At 28.3% G+C, this 19,457-nt stretch overlaps 5 protein-coding genes across 11 annotated transcripts; 3 read left to right on the plus strand and 2 right to left on the minus strand.

The window, feature by feature from the left end:
• Positions 1-1,640: 1,640 nt before the first annotated feature.
• On the plus strand, positions 1,641-2,876 carry LOC143148189 (selenoprotein K). The gene is made up of 4 exons (XM_076314227.1): positions 1,641-1,977; positions 2,069-2,153; positions 2,233-2,307; positions 2,643-2,876. The coding sequence occupies exons 1-4, from the start codon at positions 1,959-1,961 to the stop codon at positions 2,734-2,736; spliced, it is 273 nt and encodes a 90-aa protein (XP_076170342.1). The 5' UTR covers positions 1,641-1,958; the 3' UTR covers positions 2,737-2,876.
• Positions 2,877-3,591: 715 nt separating this feature from the next.
• Positions 3,592-8,937, minus strand: Hbs1 (translation elongation factor EF-1alpha (GTPase) HBS1). 2 transcript variants are annotated; one of them, XM_076314581.1, is made up of 10 exons: positions 8,709-8,937; positions 8,540-8,605; positions 7,598-7,897; positions 7,485-7,526; positions 7,191-7,282; positions 5,325-5,872; positions 5,013-5,242; positions 4,752-4,947; positions 4,470-4,675; positions 3,592-4,348 (listed from the first exon to the last, which is right to left on the minus strand). In XM_076314581.1, the coding sequence occupies exons 1-10, from the start codon at positions 8,749-8,751 to the stop codon at positions 3,894-3,896; spliced, it is 2,178 nt and encodes a 725-aa protein (XP_076170696.1). In that variant the 5' UTR covers positions 8,752-8,937; the 3' UTR covers positions 3,592-3,893. The 2 variants fall into 2 exon arrangements, with proteins under 2 accessions (XP_076170696.1, XP_076170695.1); XM_076314580.1 differs by lacking the exon at positions 7,191-7,282 and having other exon boundaries at positions 5,325-5,880; positions 8,709-8,936.
• A 414-nt stretch (positions 8,938-9,351) lies between these two features.
• On the plus strand, positions 9,352-13,121 carry Cndp2 (Cytosolic non-specific dipeptidase 2). 4 transcript variants are annotated; one of them, XM_076313994.1, is made up of 7 exons: positions 9,352-9,443; positions 9,529-9,648; positions 11,091-11,216; positions 11,321-11,771; positions 11,844-12,272; positions 12,356-12,829; positions 12,904-13,121. In XM_076313994.1, exons 3-7 carry the CDS (start codon positions 11,176-11,178, stop codon positions 12,946-12,948), a joined length of 1,440 nt encoding a protein of 479 aa, XP_076170109.1. In that variant the 5' UTR covers positions 9,352-9,443; positions 9,529-9,648; positions 11,091-11,175; the 3' UTR covers positions 12,949-13,121. The 4 variants fall into 4 exon arrangements, with proteins under 4 accessions (XP_076170109.1, XP_076170110.1, XP_076170111.1 ...); XM_076313995.1 differs by lacking the exon at positions 9,352-9,443 and having other exon boundaries at positions 9,630-9,648; positions 11,149-11,216; XM_076313996.1 differs by lacking the exons at positions 9,352-9,443; positions 9,529-9,648 and adding an exon at positions 10,507-10,725 and having other exon boundaries at positions 11,149-11,216.
• On the minus strand, positions 13,101-16,178 carry Fuca (alpha-L-fucosidase). 3 transcript variants are annotated; one of them, XM_076313999.1, is made up of 8 exons: positions 15,987-16,178; positions 15,343-15,370; positions 14,905-15,189; positions 14,520-14,771; positions 14,068-14,430; positions 13,742-13,960; positions 13,368-13,591; positions 13,101-13,290 (listed from the first exon to the last, which is right to left on the minus strand). In XM_076313999.1, the coding sequence occupies exons 3-8, from the start codon at positions 15,170-15,172 to the stop codon at positions 13,198-13,200; spliced, it is 1,419 nt and encodes a 472-aa protein (XP_076170114.1). In that variant the 5' UTR covers positions 15,173-15,189; positions 15,343-15,370; positions 15,987-16,178; the 3' UTR covers positions 13,101-13,197. The 3 variants fall into 3 exon arrangements, with proteins under 3 accessions (XP_076170114.1, XP_076170113.1, XP_076170115.1); XM_076313998.1 differs by lacking the exon at positions 15,343-15,370; XM_076314000.1 differs by lacking the exons at positions 15,343-15,370; positions 15,987-16,178 and adding an exon at positions 15,280-15,299.
• On the plus strand, positions 15,879-18,547 carry Uch (Ubiquitin carboxyl-terminal hydrolase). Its single transcript, XM_076314001.1, has 7 exons — positions 15,879-16,125; positions 16,202-16,213; positions 16,395-16,523; positions 16,604-16,755; positions 16,833-16,974; positions 17,032-17,107; positions 17,225-18,547. Exons 1-7 carry the CDS (start codon positions 16,090-16,092, stop codon positions 17,380-17,382), a joined length of 705 nt encoding a protein of 234 aa, XP_076170116.1. The 5' UTR covers positions 15,879-16,089; the 3' UTR covers positions 17,383-18,547.
• Positions 18,548-19,457: the final 910 nt, after the last annotated feature.

Below are 19,457 nucleotides of genomic sequence, written 5' to 3' on the forward strand. Positions count from 1 at the left end.
TAGAAAAGATTAAACTATTTTTCATAACAAACATAATGCCTTTCTAAAGTAGTAATGAGATTAAATAATAGATTTCAGAGCATCATTGGAATTTGGTGTTCAATTGTACTAAGCTTTTTCCTTATTATCTTTCATTTCTGGCTTGGTATAAACATCATTTTGTTATATGTCATTGTATTTGATTTAACAATTTTTATATAATACAAATATTACACATTCATGCTGCCATATTCTATATATAAAATAGTGAAACTTTTTTTCATTCGATTGATTAGAAAAGACGTTATTGGAAATCAATCATATTTATTACCGTTTCTTTATAGGGATTGTAATCTCCCCATAGTTGGTAAAACACTTAACGTAGTTTTAAATCATTACCAGTCACTTTTTTGTCTTAGAATCTACTTTTTTTTTTTAATTCAATTATGTACGCTTAATATGTAATTCAATTTTTAATATTGTGCTTTTGCGCGAATGTAGATGTAGAAGTCGAAATTTGTCGTATAACACTACCAAAATATTTGCTGTAATCAACAGCGGTCGGATCTCATATTCTACATACTCTAAAGTCATTTTTTTTATTACATTGGTATTGGTTATAAATTTATCGATACATCTTTTAAAATGTGTAATGTTAATATTGCTTCAGCAATTTTCTTTCCCCACTTCAATATAGTGAACATCAATTGGTAATATTCTAGTTGAATATTGTATATAATACATTCTACGAACGAAAAGTGAATATAAATAAAACTACGCAACTGCACTTGAAAGCTACAAGTTACAAATATAATAAAATTTTGTCAAATATACGATCTTCCTTAATTAATACGTCCTGTCAACATAACAAACCAATAAAGTTTTTGGTAAACTTGTCGAAAAACTCTAGCTTCAACGATTTCAATGATTTTGAAATACATTATAAAAGATATTATCTTAAATAACTTTTTACTCTGAAAAAATTAGCGATCAGTTTTAGTTTTTAAGATATTTATAAAAAACTATAGCTTCTATATATTAAATTCTGCTTATATAAATATATAATATCGCAGGAGCTATGAAGCGGGAACAAAATCCTCTTAGTTAATCACCCACACTTCTGGAGACGTCCTTACTCCGGAAGGACGTCAAACCCTCTTCATACATGCACATAATTCAGGAGGAAAGCGAGTCTGATTCCTTTCCCCTAAGATTAAAAGCCAATGCAGACGTGCGCTTTTTTCCATTGCGATTGTATATCCATTTAGTTGTTTTTATTGTTGCCTTACAGCCGACACAGCATGCGATTTTTTCCACTCTAATCGTATATATGTCTGTTTTCGTTATTTTCAATTGGAAGAATAAAGAAAAACAAAAATTTGCACGTCTAAACGATAAAGGCGGTGCTGATGACACAGCAGCAGACAGGTGGTGGTGGTGGTGATGATAATGATGATGATAAAAAATCATCCGTTTCCATGCCACCAGATGCAGCTGTAGAAACCACAGACAGTCATGAGATTGGAACTCACAGTATTTTTCGGGCCCCGTAAGAAGGGCGGCGAGTAATGTAACTCTACTGCGTTACCAAGTGTCCGATGCTGTAATATTGGAGAGGGAGGTATAAACGCCCCCCTTCTGCTGCAAAAACACGAAATATGCGCGGCACCGCACAGAAAGGGAACACAGGATATTATACAGCTGGCAGTTCCCAGTAAAAAAGTGGGAGAAATCTTCTTTCGAACAATACAGTACAATAAGACACCCGTTATTTTTCCCACCACAATCGATTTGGTCGTATATACACTTAGTACATGTATAGATGTGTGCAATATCTGACGTGTACTTGAGTTATCAAAAAGGTTTAAAGATACCTGTGCAGTAAAACATTATTTACTAAACGTAATTGAGATAAATTTTTCAATCATCTTAATTAAATATTTTACGAAAAAAGTTTTCCTATAAGGAAACTGTAAATCATGGTTTATATATCAAATGGTAATAAACTTAACCTTAGTATATTTTATGTCATATATTGAAAGTTTATTGTACTATTTGTTATGTATATCTATTTTAAATGAACTTTTAGATGGAAACGTTTTAAAGAGTACTCCGTGGAGTTTAAAAAGATTATTTAATTTCTTCACTGGAATAATTTACATGATTATTATGTTGTAAGTAATGTATATTTATTCTTACATTTATTTCTTCTTTGAACATGCAAATTTCATTAAATAATTTAATTTATTACAGTTTTACAACAATGATTAATCCTGATATGAACAAATATGGAAGTGATTATACAAGAGATTACAGACCTGGATCCGGGTAATATATATGTGATTTAACTCAATAAAAGTAACATAAATAAATTTAGTAATTGATATATGAGGCATTTTACAAGAATTAGAATATCTAATTATCTCCTTTGTTTCTGATGTCATAGAAAATTGCTTAAAACATAATCTCAAAAAGAGAACAAAGTGCAATAAACATTTTGCTTCTAAGTTTAGTTCCTCAGATTTTTTAAACAATTCAAATTATGTGTTAAATAATTTTCTATGTCAATAAAAACAAAAAAGATAATTAAATATTCTGAATTTGATAAGATATCTTATATGCACGTTACAGATTATTGTATTAATATTTATACTTATATATAGGCCACCACGTCCACCAATGCGTAAATTAGGAAGACCTAATACAGGCAACACTGTAGACATTCCATTTGGTGGGTGTAGAAGCTGTGCTAGATAAAGTAAAGTGTAAGATACTATTTTCGATGAGAATCCATGTATTCATAATAATTATTAATATTTTTATATAAATATTATAATTATACTGTACTCTGTTATGTAAAAAGAGAACATGTAGAAATATATTTTTTAACCCCTTAACTGCAGTACAGTCTAACCCAGAACCATCATTATACTCACTTCGAACAATGCAAACATTATTTGTGTAAGATGTTCACTAATCAATGAAATATAAAGATAATAAAATAGAAAGTAATAAAACTTGATATTGATAATAAGATGCACTTAACTCATAATAATAAAAATGATGTAATTTATTGTGTAATCAAAATTTAAATGACATTTTAAAACATGGATTAATATAGAAATTTATGTTACAATTTTTATATTAGTACCTACTTTCCTGTCAGATTTTGTTTTGTAGATACTGCACATTTTTGAATTTGATTTTTTTTCTTGAATATCTTTCTTTGTCCACAAATATTAATACAATAATCTAGTGACACCTACTGTAATGTTTCTATTTCTTTTTCATTGGATTACATTTAAAGCTCGTAAATGTTTTATATATTTACTATAAAATTTAAGTGAAAAACAACAAAATGTATTTATTTATCCAATACATGTTTATTCAAAACAAACGCATTTAAGGTACTTATACCTGATAAAGTGGAAAAAATATTTCTTATGTTACATATTATTTTTTCATACAGACTCAATAAACAGTGTATATGTATATAAATCTGTATATGTATATAATTAATGTCTCTATGATAATGTATATATATACACATACGCCTTTTACCATCAAAAGGTTAAAAACATTAAATCTACACAATGGATAAACAATTAATTTTTAAAGAACGTTTTTATTAAACATATTAATTTAATGTTACATTAAAAATGTTACAAATCATTACACATAGGTTATATAACACTGATTGTGGAAGAAAGTGAGCACTTTGTAGCAAATAAACTTATATGTACACATATTATATATATAGATATAAATTAACAAGAACATAACACTTGTTAACTTTTGTATAGTTTCTTCAATATGTAAATATCATAGCTGCAATATATGTATAGGTTCTACATAAATAACCAACTTTTAGTCTATTATTACGACTCCGACTATGCAAAACAATTATTGTATTGTTACTTAATTTTTGTAATAAGTCCAGCAGCAATGGTTGTTCCTTCTACACGCAACATAATTCTACCTAACTGTTTAATATCTTTATACAACTCCATACAGACTGGATTTTGCGTTGTGATCTCAATATTAGCACTTGAATTTTTTGGTAAGCAGCGTGGTTTCTTTTTTACTATTTCACCAGTAGTTCTGTGAAGTTGAGCTATCAATTTTGTAATCACAGCAGGTTGTACTAAAGATTGTTGATGCATTACTACTGGAAGACCTTTTATGATGGGCATTTTAACTGCAAAAACGACTATATGTGCTTGAAAACATGTAGTTACAGGAACTGGATATTGTATACTGCAAATAACATCTCCAATTCCAACATTCTGTTGGTCAATTCCTGATAATGTTAAAGCAACACAATCCCCAGCAAATGCATTTGTTATAGATACCTCATCTACTTGTAAACCTAAAATTTAATTACACAATTTTTACTTGACATTTTAAAAACATTTTAACAATAGTTGTAACGTAAATAGTTATTTGTAAAAATATAAAAAATTAAGTATTTAAATGTTAGGTTAACGTACCTTTAACTACTGCAATTTCATGTCTTGGTAGTACCAAAACTTTATCACCCAAGGATACCATGCCTGTTTCTAGATGTCCAGAAACGCAGAATCCAGATCCAGTACCTTTAAATATATCATTAACCGAAAACCGGAATGGCTTATTTATAGGACGATCGGGACATTTAAAATTATCAATAACACTGACTAATGTAGGTCCCATATACCTGTCATTAAAAGATATTGATAAGCATCTTATTACAATTCTCTAAATTTAACAAGCTTTTAAAATGATAATTATACCAATTAGATAAAGATTCTTTAGGTTTTGTTACTATATTTTCACCACATAGACCACTACAAGGAACAAAAGTAACATTATCTTTAAATCCAGCTTGCTTCAAAAATACACTCAATTTGTCAACTATTTCATTAAACCTATTTTCTGACCAGTCCACTGTATCTAATTTGTTTACTACCACTGCTAACTGTGATATACCTAAAAAATAATTTTTAAGCATACAAATAGATTAAGTGAATATTATATAGCATAAATTACAATACCTAATGAACGCAACAATAATGCATGTTCTCTAGTTTGGCCTCCACTATCAAAACCAGTTTCAAATTCTCCTCTTGTAGCATCTACCACTAATAAAGCTACATCTGCCTGAGTAGCACCAGTAATCATGTTGGGAATAAAGTCCTTATGTCCAGGTGCATCCAATAAGGTAATAGACTTTGTTTCTGTTTCAAATTTGGAATGACCAATATCCATTGTTATTCCACGTTCTCTATATAAATTACATAAGAAATAACTTATCATACATAAAGTGACTTATTAAATAAATTCCTTGTACTAAAAATTTTAATTACCGTTCTTCTCCTGTTTCGTCAAGAACCCATGCATATGCAAATGACTGTTTTCCTATCTTTTTGCTTTCTTGTTGATATTTATGAATCAATCTTGATGGAATTTGTCCTAAGTCACACAGAAGTCGTCCAAGTAAAGTACTTTTACCTGCATCTACATGTCCAGCCACCACTAGATGTAACTGTTCTTTGCTATTTCCTCTTTTATTTTTATATATTTTTAAAGCATCAATTTTTTCTTCATTAAGCTTTGCTTTAGAATCCAAGTCAGGTGTCACATGCCCTAATACAAGAGATTGACATTGTGGGCTGTTTGTACTCGAAGAAATCATTTTTCTTTCCTTTGGTACAGTGTGTTCTTTTCTTCTTATTTCTGGACTGTTATAACCAGAAAATGGACTTTGAGAACGAGGACTTTCAATGCGAGAATTCACTTGATCAGTATTCTCAACTCCACTTAAATTGAAGCCTTTTACAACAGGTCGTTTTCCAGCAGGAATAATTTTTACATTGGAAGGTGTTGTAACTTGAAATGTAGATTTGGATGTCAACTTTTTACCTATCATAAAATTTATTGAGATTTTGTGAACTATTGTGAATTCATTTAAAATTAAATCTAAGAAAAAATATATAATGATTATGATAGAAAAATGTATTATTGATTCAAGTGTTAAAAATACATTTTCATTGCAAGAATTTGTAAGTTTTACTTTAAAATTTTAACAATCATATTTACATAAAAATAGTATATCACTCTCTAGATATAATTACACAATCAAAATAGTCATTTTTTAAATGTTATTTATGTATATCAGACATCGTTTTTTATAAGTAATATAAATGATTTTTTTTTCTTTGTAATCATAAACTTATACAGAGCATATAATTTGAAGTTACATTCATAAAAATTATACTCAAATGTACAACAGTTTTTACTGAGAAAACTTTATACCTAATTTTCTTTACATATTACTAAATGGGATTTTGTTTATTACGAATATATGGAATTGAAAAATCAAATCTTTTTACAGTTTGATGTTGTTGTTCTTGAGATTTAAGAATTGGTCTTTTTAATTTCCATGTTCGACATAATGTTCTGGCAAATAAAGATACATTTCTTTTCGTATATGGAAGTTTAACACTATTCAAAGAACGTAAATTTAATTTTGTAGGAAGTATCACATTTGGAATTTCAAAATTTTGATTGAAAGTGTGTGACTTTGTGTCAGGAATGATATCAGTATCTTTTAATACTTTCGTCTTTGTATGATTAGACTTATTTGAAACTACAAATGTAGCTTCTTTTAAAGCAGAACTCAAATCAATCATCCAATTATCTGGTGATGGTGTTCGAGTACCACTTACATTTAATAGTGAATCTTCTTTTGTTTCTAAATTATATAAATTACTTTTACTGTTAGTATAATTTTCAGAAAAAGCAAGCACATTGGATATGCTTTTTTCAAATGAATCTATAGAATAATCTTTCTTCTTATCATCTACCGATTCTGATACTACACTTGTATTTTTTTGAATAGTAGATACATCTAGTTGTGTATTATTTAAATCATTAGATCTATCCTTTTTAATTGATAATTTTGGTATCACAAAATTTGTATTGGGCAGAAATGTCTTTTCATTAGAACTTGTACTATTAATTAAGCTACTAGACTTTTGTAAATGATGTGCTGTTAAATCTGCTAAAGACTTGAATGGTGGTGTATTTGAATTAATTTGAAATTCCTTCATAGTCTTTAATGATGTTGATTTAACGTGATTAGTCATTAATTCAGATAAAGAGGAAAACGTCGTAGTAGAATCATCAAGAGTTAAATTCTTCATACTTTCTAAATTTTCTACGATAGGTACATTCAAATTGATGTTTTCAATAGTATTCTGTTTTTTAAATGATAATTTAGGTATAATAAACGAACTAAATTGAGGTTTAACAGATGCAGCATCTTACCTTACCGATGGATTTAAGCGCAGCACATGAAAACAAAAAATTGTAGTTCAGGAAATAATTAAGTATTAACACATAAAATATTATACTCTTAGAAAAGTTATAATCACTTGTCATTTAAGAAATATATGCATTTTTTTTAGATTTCATACTTTTACTTTATATCTTAGATGCTCAAATAATACAAGTGAATAATATACCTGGATTATGTTCTGCATTATCCTTGTTAATCACCAATGATCCTAAAAATATGATTATACAATGTAATGCTTTAATCATGAAGATAGTAAAAATAGATGTACAATTTACAAACCAGTAACATTTTTTGGAGAAGATTCTTTCAAAAGCAAATCAAGGGCTACTTCTGCATTAAAATTTGATTGAATAATTTTCTTCTTTATTTCAGGATCAGGTACAGTGTCTCCTAGAATGTTTTTAATAGATTCCATACATGATATAAGCTTGGCCTTTTCTAATTCTGTGAGTATTATATCTTCTTCCTTAGAAGGTGTTGTTGGTTCTACACCAGCCTCATTATCTTCTACTATATCTGGTTCCGTAATAAAAGATGCAATATTTTGTTGCTTACTTCGATCAAATAAGAATTGTTCCACTGTAAATGAAATTGTTAAAATGTTTGAATAAGTTCACATATATAAACTATATAGAGTATCTCCAGATTCTTCCCCAAATCATAATTAAACTGTGTTATGTTTCATAAATAGACGTGAGGCAAAAATTTTATATTAAAGTAGATCCTAAAATGCTTTGTGAAAGATTTATAACAAAACTATGAAATGTAAATAAAACGATAACAAACTTGTTCTTATAGTTAATACAGTAGAAGGTTAGAATAAGTCAACAGAAATTAACTGTACTAGTAGCATTTATAAAGAAACAAAACCAATACCAAATTCTTATAGTAATAAAATTAATTTTTCAACAATATCAGTTTTATGATAGTTTTCAACAAAGGCAGAAATAATTAATTCTTTCTAAAAATCTTGAGTATTAAATAAAGTACACATAAAAACATAAAATAAATATTGTTTACCTATTTTTATCTTGTGCCACGGTAACAATAAGGACAAGTCTATATCATTTCATTTATATTTTGTTTTTGGTATAACATTTTAATGAAGCATTTATGACTGTACATTTATGTAACGTCTTTTTGTTACTCTTACTTAAAGAACATATTAGTACCATTTGAGTAAAAAACCATGTAACAACCTGTACATTAACCAAAACCTACCACCAGGAGATACACAGTAGTCATCTTCTACAGAATGTCCATATACATCATCATAACCTTCATACTCTGTAAAAAATATATTATGCCAAAAAAATGGACAAACAATATGTTAAAAATTTATAAAGGTTTCAAGTAATTAATTTTTCATAAAAATATATGTATCACGTACCTTCTGAGTAATTCATAGACCGTACGTCTCGATGACGGGACATTTTTTAAATTGATGTAAAACCTCGCAAGAAAAAAATAGGCTTTTTCTTTTATTTTCTTGTTATTTACAATTTCCCATGTTACAAGCAGAACAGATCAAGATAAATTTCGACACATATTGGCATTGGTCAAGTCCAATCGATTGAGTCTGGAATTATCAAGTATCTTGCGTGTATAGTTTTTCTTGCTCTCTTAAAATAATTTATTTTTGCTCACTTCGCAAATAATGTAACATGATTGGTCATATGCATGTCTCATCAATGATTGGGTAATTTTCGTTAGTATTATTGTTACCTGAGGCCCTGTACTCTTTACTACTAATTATCACTTACTAAATTAAATGTAAATAATAATCAACTAAATGTATTTAAAGTAAGGTTATACATAACTATAATTATTGCGTACATTTTGTATTTTATATGTAGTACTTTGTCAAATATAGATACGTGTTATGTTCCATAAAACGATAGATTTAGAAATAGTAGAACTTGTCACGCGATTAAAATTTCATTGGTTAGTTATGTCGACACGACTTTCTAACTAGGGAAATGTGAAGCGGTTTTGAAAGTGTCGTATCTACATAATACATGCAGATTGTTCAGGAACGTTGCACAAGAGTCCTTTGCTAGAAGAAACTCGCTCATGTGTCCTCATCCTTCTTTTACTGCATGCGCGTTTATGGTGCATAAATGCTGTCAGTCATCCGTATCAAATTGTCAATGACTATCGAAACGATTTGACTTTCTCAGAAAAAATTAGATGATATTTATATTTTCCAGATGTAGCCGAGTCTTTAAAAAACATATGCAAATAGACCTAGCATCATTCTCAAAAATTGTATTATTTGTGCTGACTCTAACGAAAATTTACGTGACTTCAGACAATTCATGACACGTACAGTGAGTTAAAATTGTACACCATATGTCCGAAGCAATATGTCATTTGATAAAAATGTTTAGGGATAATTTGGAAAAACAAATGTGTTAAGAATGCAATATCAATATATCTATATTTATTATGTAGTAATATAAAAACAAATAAACTCTTTTATATAAAAAAAAAACAAGGTAAGTAGAATTCAGTTTGGAAAACGTCTCACAGCTAAAATTATACATTGAAAGTATTTAACATTGTATACTATAACTATATTATACATTGAAAAGTTATTTAACTAGATGCTGAATTAAGATTTCAGTATTATTTTAGATGCCCTCGATTACGCTTTGCCTTACATAATCTATTTGGTATTGATCTTACTAATTGTTCACTAAAAACGGGTTCAATTTACTCCATTACTCTATTTGTCCTCTCTTTAAATCATTATATTTATTTATTTTTAATGATATATTTTCGGATTCTAATTTCCAATTCCTTCCAGATGTGTTCTATTATGTTCAAATCAGATGATTGTCGGGGTGTATTTATTACTTTGGAACAATTATAAAATAATCGCATCCTAATTATATGTGACGTGCATTTAGAATCGTTGTTGCTATAAAATTTAAAGCAATTTACAATTTTTTTTAAATATATTTCAATTTTGTTAGTAAGTTTAGCGACATTAATCTTGGGATTTTTTTAACTTTTCGTTTTATCCACCTTTCATAATATGCGTTCAACTTCTTGTTCGAAGTTTTTCTTAGTTTATTAATTATTTTATCTTCATTTTGGTATCGTTTTGATATACTAGACAGTACTAAGCTTCTATTAATAATTTTCATAATTTCATGATAACTTTTACCATCATTAAAATTCTTAATAATAATTAATCGTTCTTCTATTGTAGTTTGTTTCATCTGTAATATGGTTTTATTTTAATTTCAATGTTACATTTCATGACGACTCAGTTGCTTGTCAAAGAACTGAAGAAGTAAACTTTTACATATTTCGTGATTGTCATTTGTTTTGGGGGTTCTCTGTGATCATGGTGGTCAGATTTTCTTCCCTAAATCGTTGACTGAGAAGAGTAGGAAAAGGTAGTTTGATAAAGCATTGGAATCGTCATGCGATTCGTGACCTTCTATTTAAATATCCGCGATAAATAATAAGAATATTAACGGTGTACAATTTTATCCGAGAGACGTTTTCTAAATTGAATTATAGTAACTTTATCAGTTTCCATCCTTAGAAACGTTCATTTGTTTCTACATTGGTACATAATAAATACAGATATATTGGTCTTAAATACCTATCACATTCGTTTTTCCAAATCATCAATTTATTTCACTCCTTGTTATATTTAAAATACATGTTATCATATCTCGATAAATTCGAAGTTTTCGGAAAGACACGCCCATAAAACGATAAGAGTCAGTAATTACGTGTACATATGTATCTATAGGGAGTATTTAAAGGCTGTAAATTGAATTTTGAAATTAATTAAAAATTCTTCGTTAAAGACTGGTTCTACGTAATAAGAAAACAGAATGGCTTCTGAAGTTCCATCACTTTTGAAAAATTTATTTAGGTATTTCAACAAATATTTAGTTACTTTGTGTATACAAAAATTAATGCGCTTATAATAATTCATTTACATAGACTTAATATTAAAATTAATCATTCACTTTTTAGCTACATTGACAAGCATAAGACAGATTATATAAATAACTTGCAAGAGGTAGTGGCTATAAAATCTGTTTCAGCATGGCCTGATCATAGGAATGAAATAATTAAAATGATGAATTGGGTAGAAATTAAATTGAAGGATCTTGGTGCTACTACAGAATTAGTAGATATAGGAAAACAAACACTTCCAGACAAAACTGAAATTTCCCTACCTCCTGTTTTATTAGGAATTCTTGGATCTAATCCACAGAAAAAGACTGTTCTTTTATATGGGCATTTAGATGTTCAACCTGCATTAAAAGAAGATGGTTGGGACACAGAACCATTTACTCTTATTGAAAAAGATGGAAAATTATTTGGACGTGGAAGTACAGATGATAAAGGTCCTGTGCTTTGTTGGATACATGCACTGCAAGCTTACAAAGCTATTGGAGTTGATGTTCCAGTTAATCTTAAAGTAATTAGAATTGTTATACAAATTTATAATTATCTCTTTTTAGTTATTTTTAATTAATCATTTTTCGATTAGTTTGTTTTTGAAGGTATGGAAGAAAGTGGTAGTGAAGGTTTAGATGATCTACTTTGGGAACGTAAAGATACATTTATGCAAGGTGTTGATTATGTATGTATATCTGATAATTATTGGTTGGGTACTACAAAGCCATGTATTACATATGGCTTAAGGGGTATTTGTTACTTTCAAATTGAAGTAACTTGTGCTGCAAAAGATCTACACAGTGGTACATTTGGTGGAACTGTGCATGAAGCAATGGCAGACTTGATTTATTTGTTAGATACATTGGTTGACATTAACGGAAAAATTTTAATAGATGATATTTATGAGAATGTTGCTGAAGTTACAAAAGAAGAATTGAAATCCTATAAAACAATAGAATTTGATGTAGCTGAATTTAAGAAGTCTGTTGGAACTAATAAATTGGCTCATAATGAAGATAAAGTGTGTATTTATAATTTGATAAATTGACACTAAATTTTAAGTATGTTATATGTATGTATTAATAGCCTTCATTATTTTGTTAGATTCAATTGTTAATGCATCGATGGAGACAACCCAGTTTGTCAATTCATGGTATAGAGGGTGCATTTAGTGAACCAGGTGCAAAAACCGTTATTCCAAGAAAAGTAATTGGCAAGTTTTCGATTAGAATAGTGCCAAACATGACTACTGATGAAACTGTTGACAAAGTAACAACATACTTAAAGAAGAAATGGGCCATCAGAGGTAGTCCAAATATAATGAATGTTAGTATGGTTCATGGTGGAAAACCCTGGTCTGAAAATCCTGATCATCCACATTATATGGCAGCTCGAAAAGCAACCAAGCATGTTTATAAAGTAGAGCCAGACTTATCACGTGAAGGTGGTTCAATTCCAGTTACTTTGACATTCCAACAAGTAACTGGTAAAAATGTATTACTTTTACCAGTTGGTGCTGGTGATGATGGAGCACATTCTCAAAATGAAAAGTTAAACGTTCGAAACTACATTGAGGGGGTAAGTGTTTTTGTATAAACAGTGTTATAACTGATTTATTAGCATTCAATTATTGTTCATTACTTTTGTTTTAGACTAAATTACTTGGAGCTTATTTATACGAAGTTTCTCAACTTTAATATCAATGCATATTGAGAACACATAACTAAGACAAAAATATGAAAGTATTATAAGAAACTACTTTTTTCTATATATGATATACAATTATAAGTTACTACTACTGCAACAATTATAATGCTAAAGGGAACAGATAATAAATATGATATTTTATAGTCTAAATTAGTGTTTTTATTGTAATTGGTACAAAATGTGATTACATAACAAAAAGGTATTTTAAAAATCATTACTTTTGTAGTAAAAAATATACTTTACTTCTGTTTTATTCTTAATACCCAAGCTGGTTGTCCTTTGTGAAATTTTGCTGGTAAAAATACTATTGTTATTTTTTCATCTTGTTTCCACTAAAATTTAACATTTTATATTAATTATGAACCATATTATTTGTAGGAATCTTACATTCAAAATTTATGTGACATACATCAATTGATTGTGCAAATCCAAGCATGTGAATCTCTGCATTAATAGACACTTTAAGTGATTTTAAGTATAATATGCCATTCTCTGGCCAACTAAGAATTAGTGCATAAATATGTTTTTCGTTTTTTTTTTGTGTATACCAAACATTGTGAGCTGAAGTATCATTTTGCACAATCCAAGGTTTAGTATTATAAATAGCTTCTCCATTTATTGCCAACCAATCACCTATTAAACAATTATTTTTTTATAGTAGTTTTTCGAATTACATTTAAATAAGTAAAAAATTCTACTACAATATTTTTTTTTACGAATAAAATGAAAATATTAATTTTGATTCTTTAAATATAAGAAATTTATATGAAGTAATAAACAGACCAATTCCACGCAGTCTCTCTTCAAATATTGGAGAAATAATACCATCTTTTGTTGGCCCAACATTCATTAATAAATTTCCTCCACAACTTACTGTAGTCACTAACTCTTTTATCAATTCTGGTAAAGTAAAATATTCTGACAAAACAGCATTTCTACGAAATCCCCAGGATTTTCTATCAATAGTCATACAATTTTCCCATTTATGTATTTGAAGTATTCCTAATAGTTTTATGTTAAAAGTAGAATAATAAAATGAAAGTACATTATAAGTTATAGAAAAATTATATATCTTGATAATAACATTAATATGAAATTGCAACATTTACCTGGGTTATAACGATCAGTACATGTATAAAAATCGCCATGATGACATGATATATTTTGACCCCATCTATCATTAACAACAACTGTATCCTTTACAGGACTTTCATTGTATAACCAAGATAAAAATTCTTTTGATTTCCAGTATATATCTGGAGCTTCCCAATCACCATCAGACCATACAATTTCTGGTTTATATTTTGTTATTAACTCATGTAATTCAGGGATTATCTTTTCATTAACAAAAGTTTTTGTTGTAAAATTATTTTGTTTATCAAACAAGTAACGAGGATTATACCATTCGTACAAAGAATGATACAGACCAAATTTCAAATTAGTTGAATTTCTTATTGCCATTGCCAATTCACCTGGTTTTAAAAATGTAATCATTAGTAGTTATATGAAAATATTTTATATATTTACAATAGTAGAAATAAGAATTAAATATGACTGGTACCTATAAGATCTCTTTGTGGGCCTACATCCATGGAGTTCCAACTGAAGGAATATTTTGAAGGCCATAGTGTATATCCTTCATGATGTTTACTTGTGAATACAATGTACTTTGCACCTGAAGCCTGAAATAATTCACTCCATTGGGTAGCATTGAAAAATTCAGCAGTGAACTCTGGGGCAAAATCTTGATATGTAAAACGTGATGAATATCTTTGTTTCATAAAATCATGGTACTTGGTACTATATGTTTCCTCTAGAAGTTATAAATTAAGATTACTCTTTTCGACAATATGAAAAATTATATTATCTTTTCAAAAAAAAAGTTTTTACCATAAATATATCTAAAACAAATTACTAATTAATAATAAAGAAAGAAAATAAATAACCTTGCCAATTATACCAAAACCATTCTCCACCAAAACTGGGAACACTGAAGACTCCCCAATGAATAAAAATGCCAAACTTTGCATCATCGTACCAATTTGGAAGTGGTCGACTGTCCAAACTGTCCCATGACGGTAAATATTTAATTATCTTTGCTTTTTGAGTTTGAAATATTTCCTCATATTTTTCATTTGTTATTAAGACATTCTGATATTTTAATGATGCACACAATATGCAAGAACTCAGTAGAATATAAATGTCTAGAATCATTATGTACTTAGTATTCACTGAAAATAATTTGCACAAATAATTAATAACAATATCTGCACTTTATTATATAAATTATGAAAATATTGCAGTGAATTTCGGTGGATTACCGGTTTCTATACTAATAATTTGTTCAATTTTACAATAAATTGTTGTCCTTAAATATACTGTACCTAAACCTGTTGTAGCAGTTGCTTTATCCTTTGTGTAGAAAGGTTTTAAAATTAATTCTATATGATTATATTTATTTAAAGTAACATTTAATGACATGTAATATTTTTCATGTTTATGAAAGGATAAACTAGAGGAAGATGAAGAAGATGTTAAAGACAATGTATTTAATTTTGATCAAGTATACTTAATTTTAATGAATTATCAATTACTACATGTGTGCCAGTACATAAAATAACATGATTATTTGTTTAAAATTATTTTTTATTTTATTTTTTTTTATTGTTTACATAAAACAAACAAAATACTCAGTATTTTTGTAGTCATTTATAAAATTAAATAATTGTTATAAAAAAACAATCGATTAATAAAAATATTCATCAAATATCTTACTTGATATAAATTTATTAAGACATTGTATAAAATATTTGAGAAAAAAAGCGGGGAATTATGTTATCAATTATCTTATCTAATTTAGAGAAATGATCTTCTTAACAGTAACCAATAGTATTCAGTGTGTTAAAGAAGTAAGATTTCGGGAAGTTTGTCAGGTGTTATCAAATTCAAATAACAATTAATTTTTAAACATAAAAATCTTTTAATACGATAAATGTGGTGTTGTGAAGCATCATAATTTGTTACTTACAATTGTTTTGCAAAATACTCTTGAAGAGTATTTAGAGTAAACTCTAAATAAGTAAGTAAACCATTAAATTTGCCGACATTTTTGACAAATACAAAAGTTCATTATGTCTACTTGGATACCATTGGAATCAAATCCAGAGGTAAGGATTTATATCTACAAATTTAAAGTATACAAGTTTTCTTATAATGCTCAATAATTTTTATTCTTTGTTTTAGGTTATGACAAAGGTAAACTATGTTGATATAGCAATTCTTGACATTGGCCTTCAATTTTGTGATTCTTACAAGTCTCTTATGTGTTAATTATATGATATTTTTATACAAATAGAATAATTTTCTTCTGTCATAAAATAAACTTATTAATAATTTTCTAGTTACCAAACTTAGTAATAAAATGTTTATTTTACAGTTCTTGCATAGAGTAGGTGTACCAAAAGAATGGTCCATCGTTGATGTCTATGGATTAGAACCTGATTTACTAGCACTTGTACCTAAACCTGTTGTAGCAGTTATATTGCTTTATCCTTTGTGTAGAAAGGTTTTAAAATTAATTTTATATGATTATATTTATTTAAAGTAACATTTAATGATATGTAATATTTTTCATGTTTATGAAAGGATAAACTAGAGGAAGATGAAGAAGATGTTAAAGACAATGATAAAAGTACTTCAGGTCCAAAAGATCCAGATGTTTACCATATGAAACAATATATTCATAATGCCTGTGGTACAATTGCATTAATCCATAGTATTGCAAATAATCTAGATACGTAAGTTTACAATCAGAAATCCAAAACTAAATTTATTTAGAGAAAATAACATAGATTAAGTTTCTCTGTTTTTGTAGAATAAATCTCCAAGATGGATTTCTAAAAACTTTTATAGATGAATCAAAAAATCTTTCTTTCACACAATGTGGTGAACTTTTAATGACTTCATCTGGAATCAATGATACACATAAAGAATTGGCACAAGAAGGACAAACGGAGGTATGATTCTTGTTTTTGCCACATAATTATGAAAATGTTATCAAACATATTCTCTAGGCACCAAGTTTGGATTTACCGGTGTACCATCATTTTGTAGCATTTGTACAAAAAAATGGAGTGTTGTACGAATTGGGTAAATATTTTTACATTAGTAATTCTAGCAAATATTATAATTGTATAATAAAGAGTATTAGAAGAACGTTATAATTCAATTTTAAAATATCTTAATATATTCAATTGACATTCCTAGATGGACGTAAGTCTGCACCTATCAATCATGGTGCGACCTGTGAAGAAACACTATTAGAAGATGCTGCACGTGTTTGCAAAGAATATATGGCTCGTGATCCAGAAGAAGTGTGCTTTACAGTTGTTGCCCTTAGTAACAGTGATGCAGAAGCATTGTAGTTTCACATCTGACACACTGTATGCACATTTTATGATGATTGTTTAAATAATTCATTTTGTACGCTTATATATACATGCCTCTTTTGCTACATTTAATAATATTCACTTGTTATTGTATTGTAACACGTATATATAAAATAAGTGCATTCACTTACAGATATTCATCTCATCGTTTAATACGAAGATAATTTTCACGTCTGAGATATTAAGAACGTGAGAAGTATTTCAAGCCAAATAAAAGTCTGTAATGAATGCGTTTACACAAACATATGATAAATACATATTGTACTTTTCTTTTAAATGTGTAGATGATTTATCTGCTATTTATTTTGTATGTTTTACTTAATTTTTGACAATAATTTCGTTATTAAAGGCAGATGGATAAAATTATTGTAATTTATTAAGTTATATAAATATTCTTTTATAAATAAATACTATGATTATTTAAATATTTCGACAACGTTTAAGAATAAAAGAAAATGAAGTAGAAAGAAATGACCTACCAATGATACAAATTTTTTAACGAATAAATTGATATTATTGTGGTTTATACATGGCCATTTTAACATCATTACAGATATCTGGGCACAACAGTGCATTAGAGATCTTATCTGTATAATCACTTGACACAGGAATAAAAATGCAAATAGTCGATAAGATTAAATATATATTTATTGGTACTTTTAATAAAATCATTATTAAATATTTAAAAGTAACAACAAAATGTTGTTTATACTTAATACCTTAGTACTTCCGGCCTTCAAGGCTTATGGGGTCTCCGGATAACTGTCCAACGTGTCCGTGCGTTAAGGCGACCTTTGGTTCATACAATAATGCATAATAATTGTCAAAACTAATTTACATTTTTGAAACAACTAAATTGGAAAACGAGTCAAATACAAAATAGTCGTCTTTTGTTAAACGGATGTTTAATTTAGGAGTATCTGCTGCGAAAAAGATGTACAAATCTTATTTTATAATTTCTTTTACAGTATATTAATTTCCATTTCAATATAAAAATGAATATAATTAATGTAATAATTCATACAGCGTCAATAATGTTTTCTTCTTTGTAATATCGATACTTTATTATTTAAGTGATTGTTTTGTTAAGTTTGACAACATGATTTTAAGATTGGTAAATTATCATAAATATATTTAAACAATTTTCAGCGAGTCACTTTCTATTTCTTTAGTATTAAAATATTTGTTTGTAAGGATGTGAATACAATTTAAATTATACCTTTGTAGAATCATTAAATAAAAGTTTGTTTTTCATGTAGCCAATTGATATTGTGAATTTAACTTTATGCTAATCAAGATGCAAGTCCAGTCGAACCTCCATTAACTGGACCAGGGTGTCGGGCAAATCGAAAGAGAGTTGGGTCACTTATCATTCAGAAGCCCACATTACATTACGAAAAAGAACATTTTTTTGTTTAATAAGTAACACTTTTGGTACAAAAAGCAATATTACTGTATCTCGTTTCGGATTTACTAGTTGAAATTATCGGTAAGTCTTATCAAGCAGATCCTGTTTTAAAGGTAATGTTTATAATTTTCTTTTCCCATACTATTTCTGTTTTACTTTTGGAAAGATCTAAATCTCTTATCAGATCACTTAATTCGTCTTGATTTATTTCATATGGTTGCGATAAAACGACAGTAAAGTTAGAATCATGCGAACTACCTACATACATGGTTTTGATTCTAGAGACTTGCTTGTGGCTTCTTCTTCATCGTTCGATCTCAGATCGTATTCTGCCGGAGGTTTAGGAACAAGCAATATCCGTGTGGTACTGGGTGAAGATCAGAGGGTATATTAGGATATGTCATTGTACTCTGTTTTCTCTTCGTAATTCCATGTTGAAGCGAGATTACTATGCAGAAATAACAGTCTGTAGTATGATTTGTTGGTTTTTTTCATATCATACGTACAGTGAAAGACATACATCGACCTTTACAATTTAACTAATTCCAGAAATTGCCGTGATCCGGATCACTATACACACACACGTGTTAATGGCGATCGTTATTTGAAACCGATTCCGTTCCCTATTTATTTCCATAATTGG

This window comes from Ptiloglossa arizonensis, chromosome 6 (genome assembly GCF_051014685.1).
Source record: "Ptiloglossa arizonensis isolate GNS036 chromosome 6, iyPtiAriz1_principal, whole genome shotgun sequence".
Classification (NCBI taxonomy): domain Eukaryota; kingdom Metazoa; phylum Arthropoda; class Insecta; order Hymenoptera; family Colletidae; genus Ptiloglossa; species Ptiloglossa arizonensis.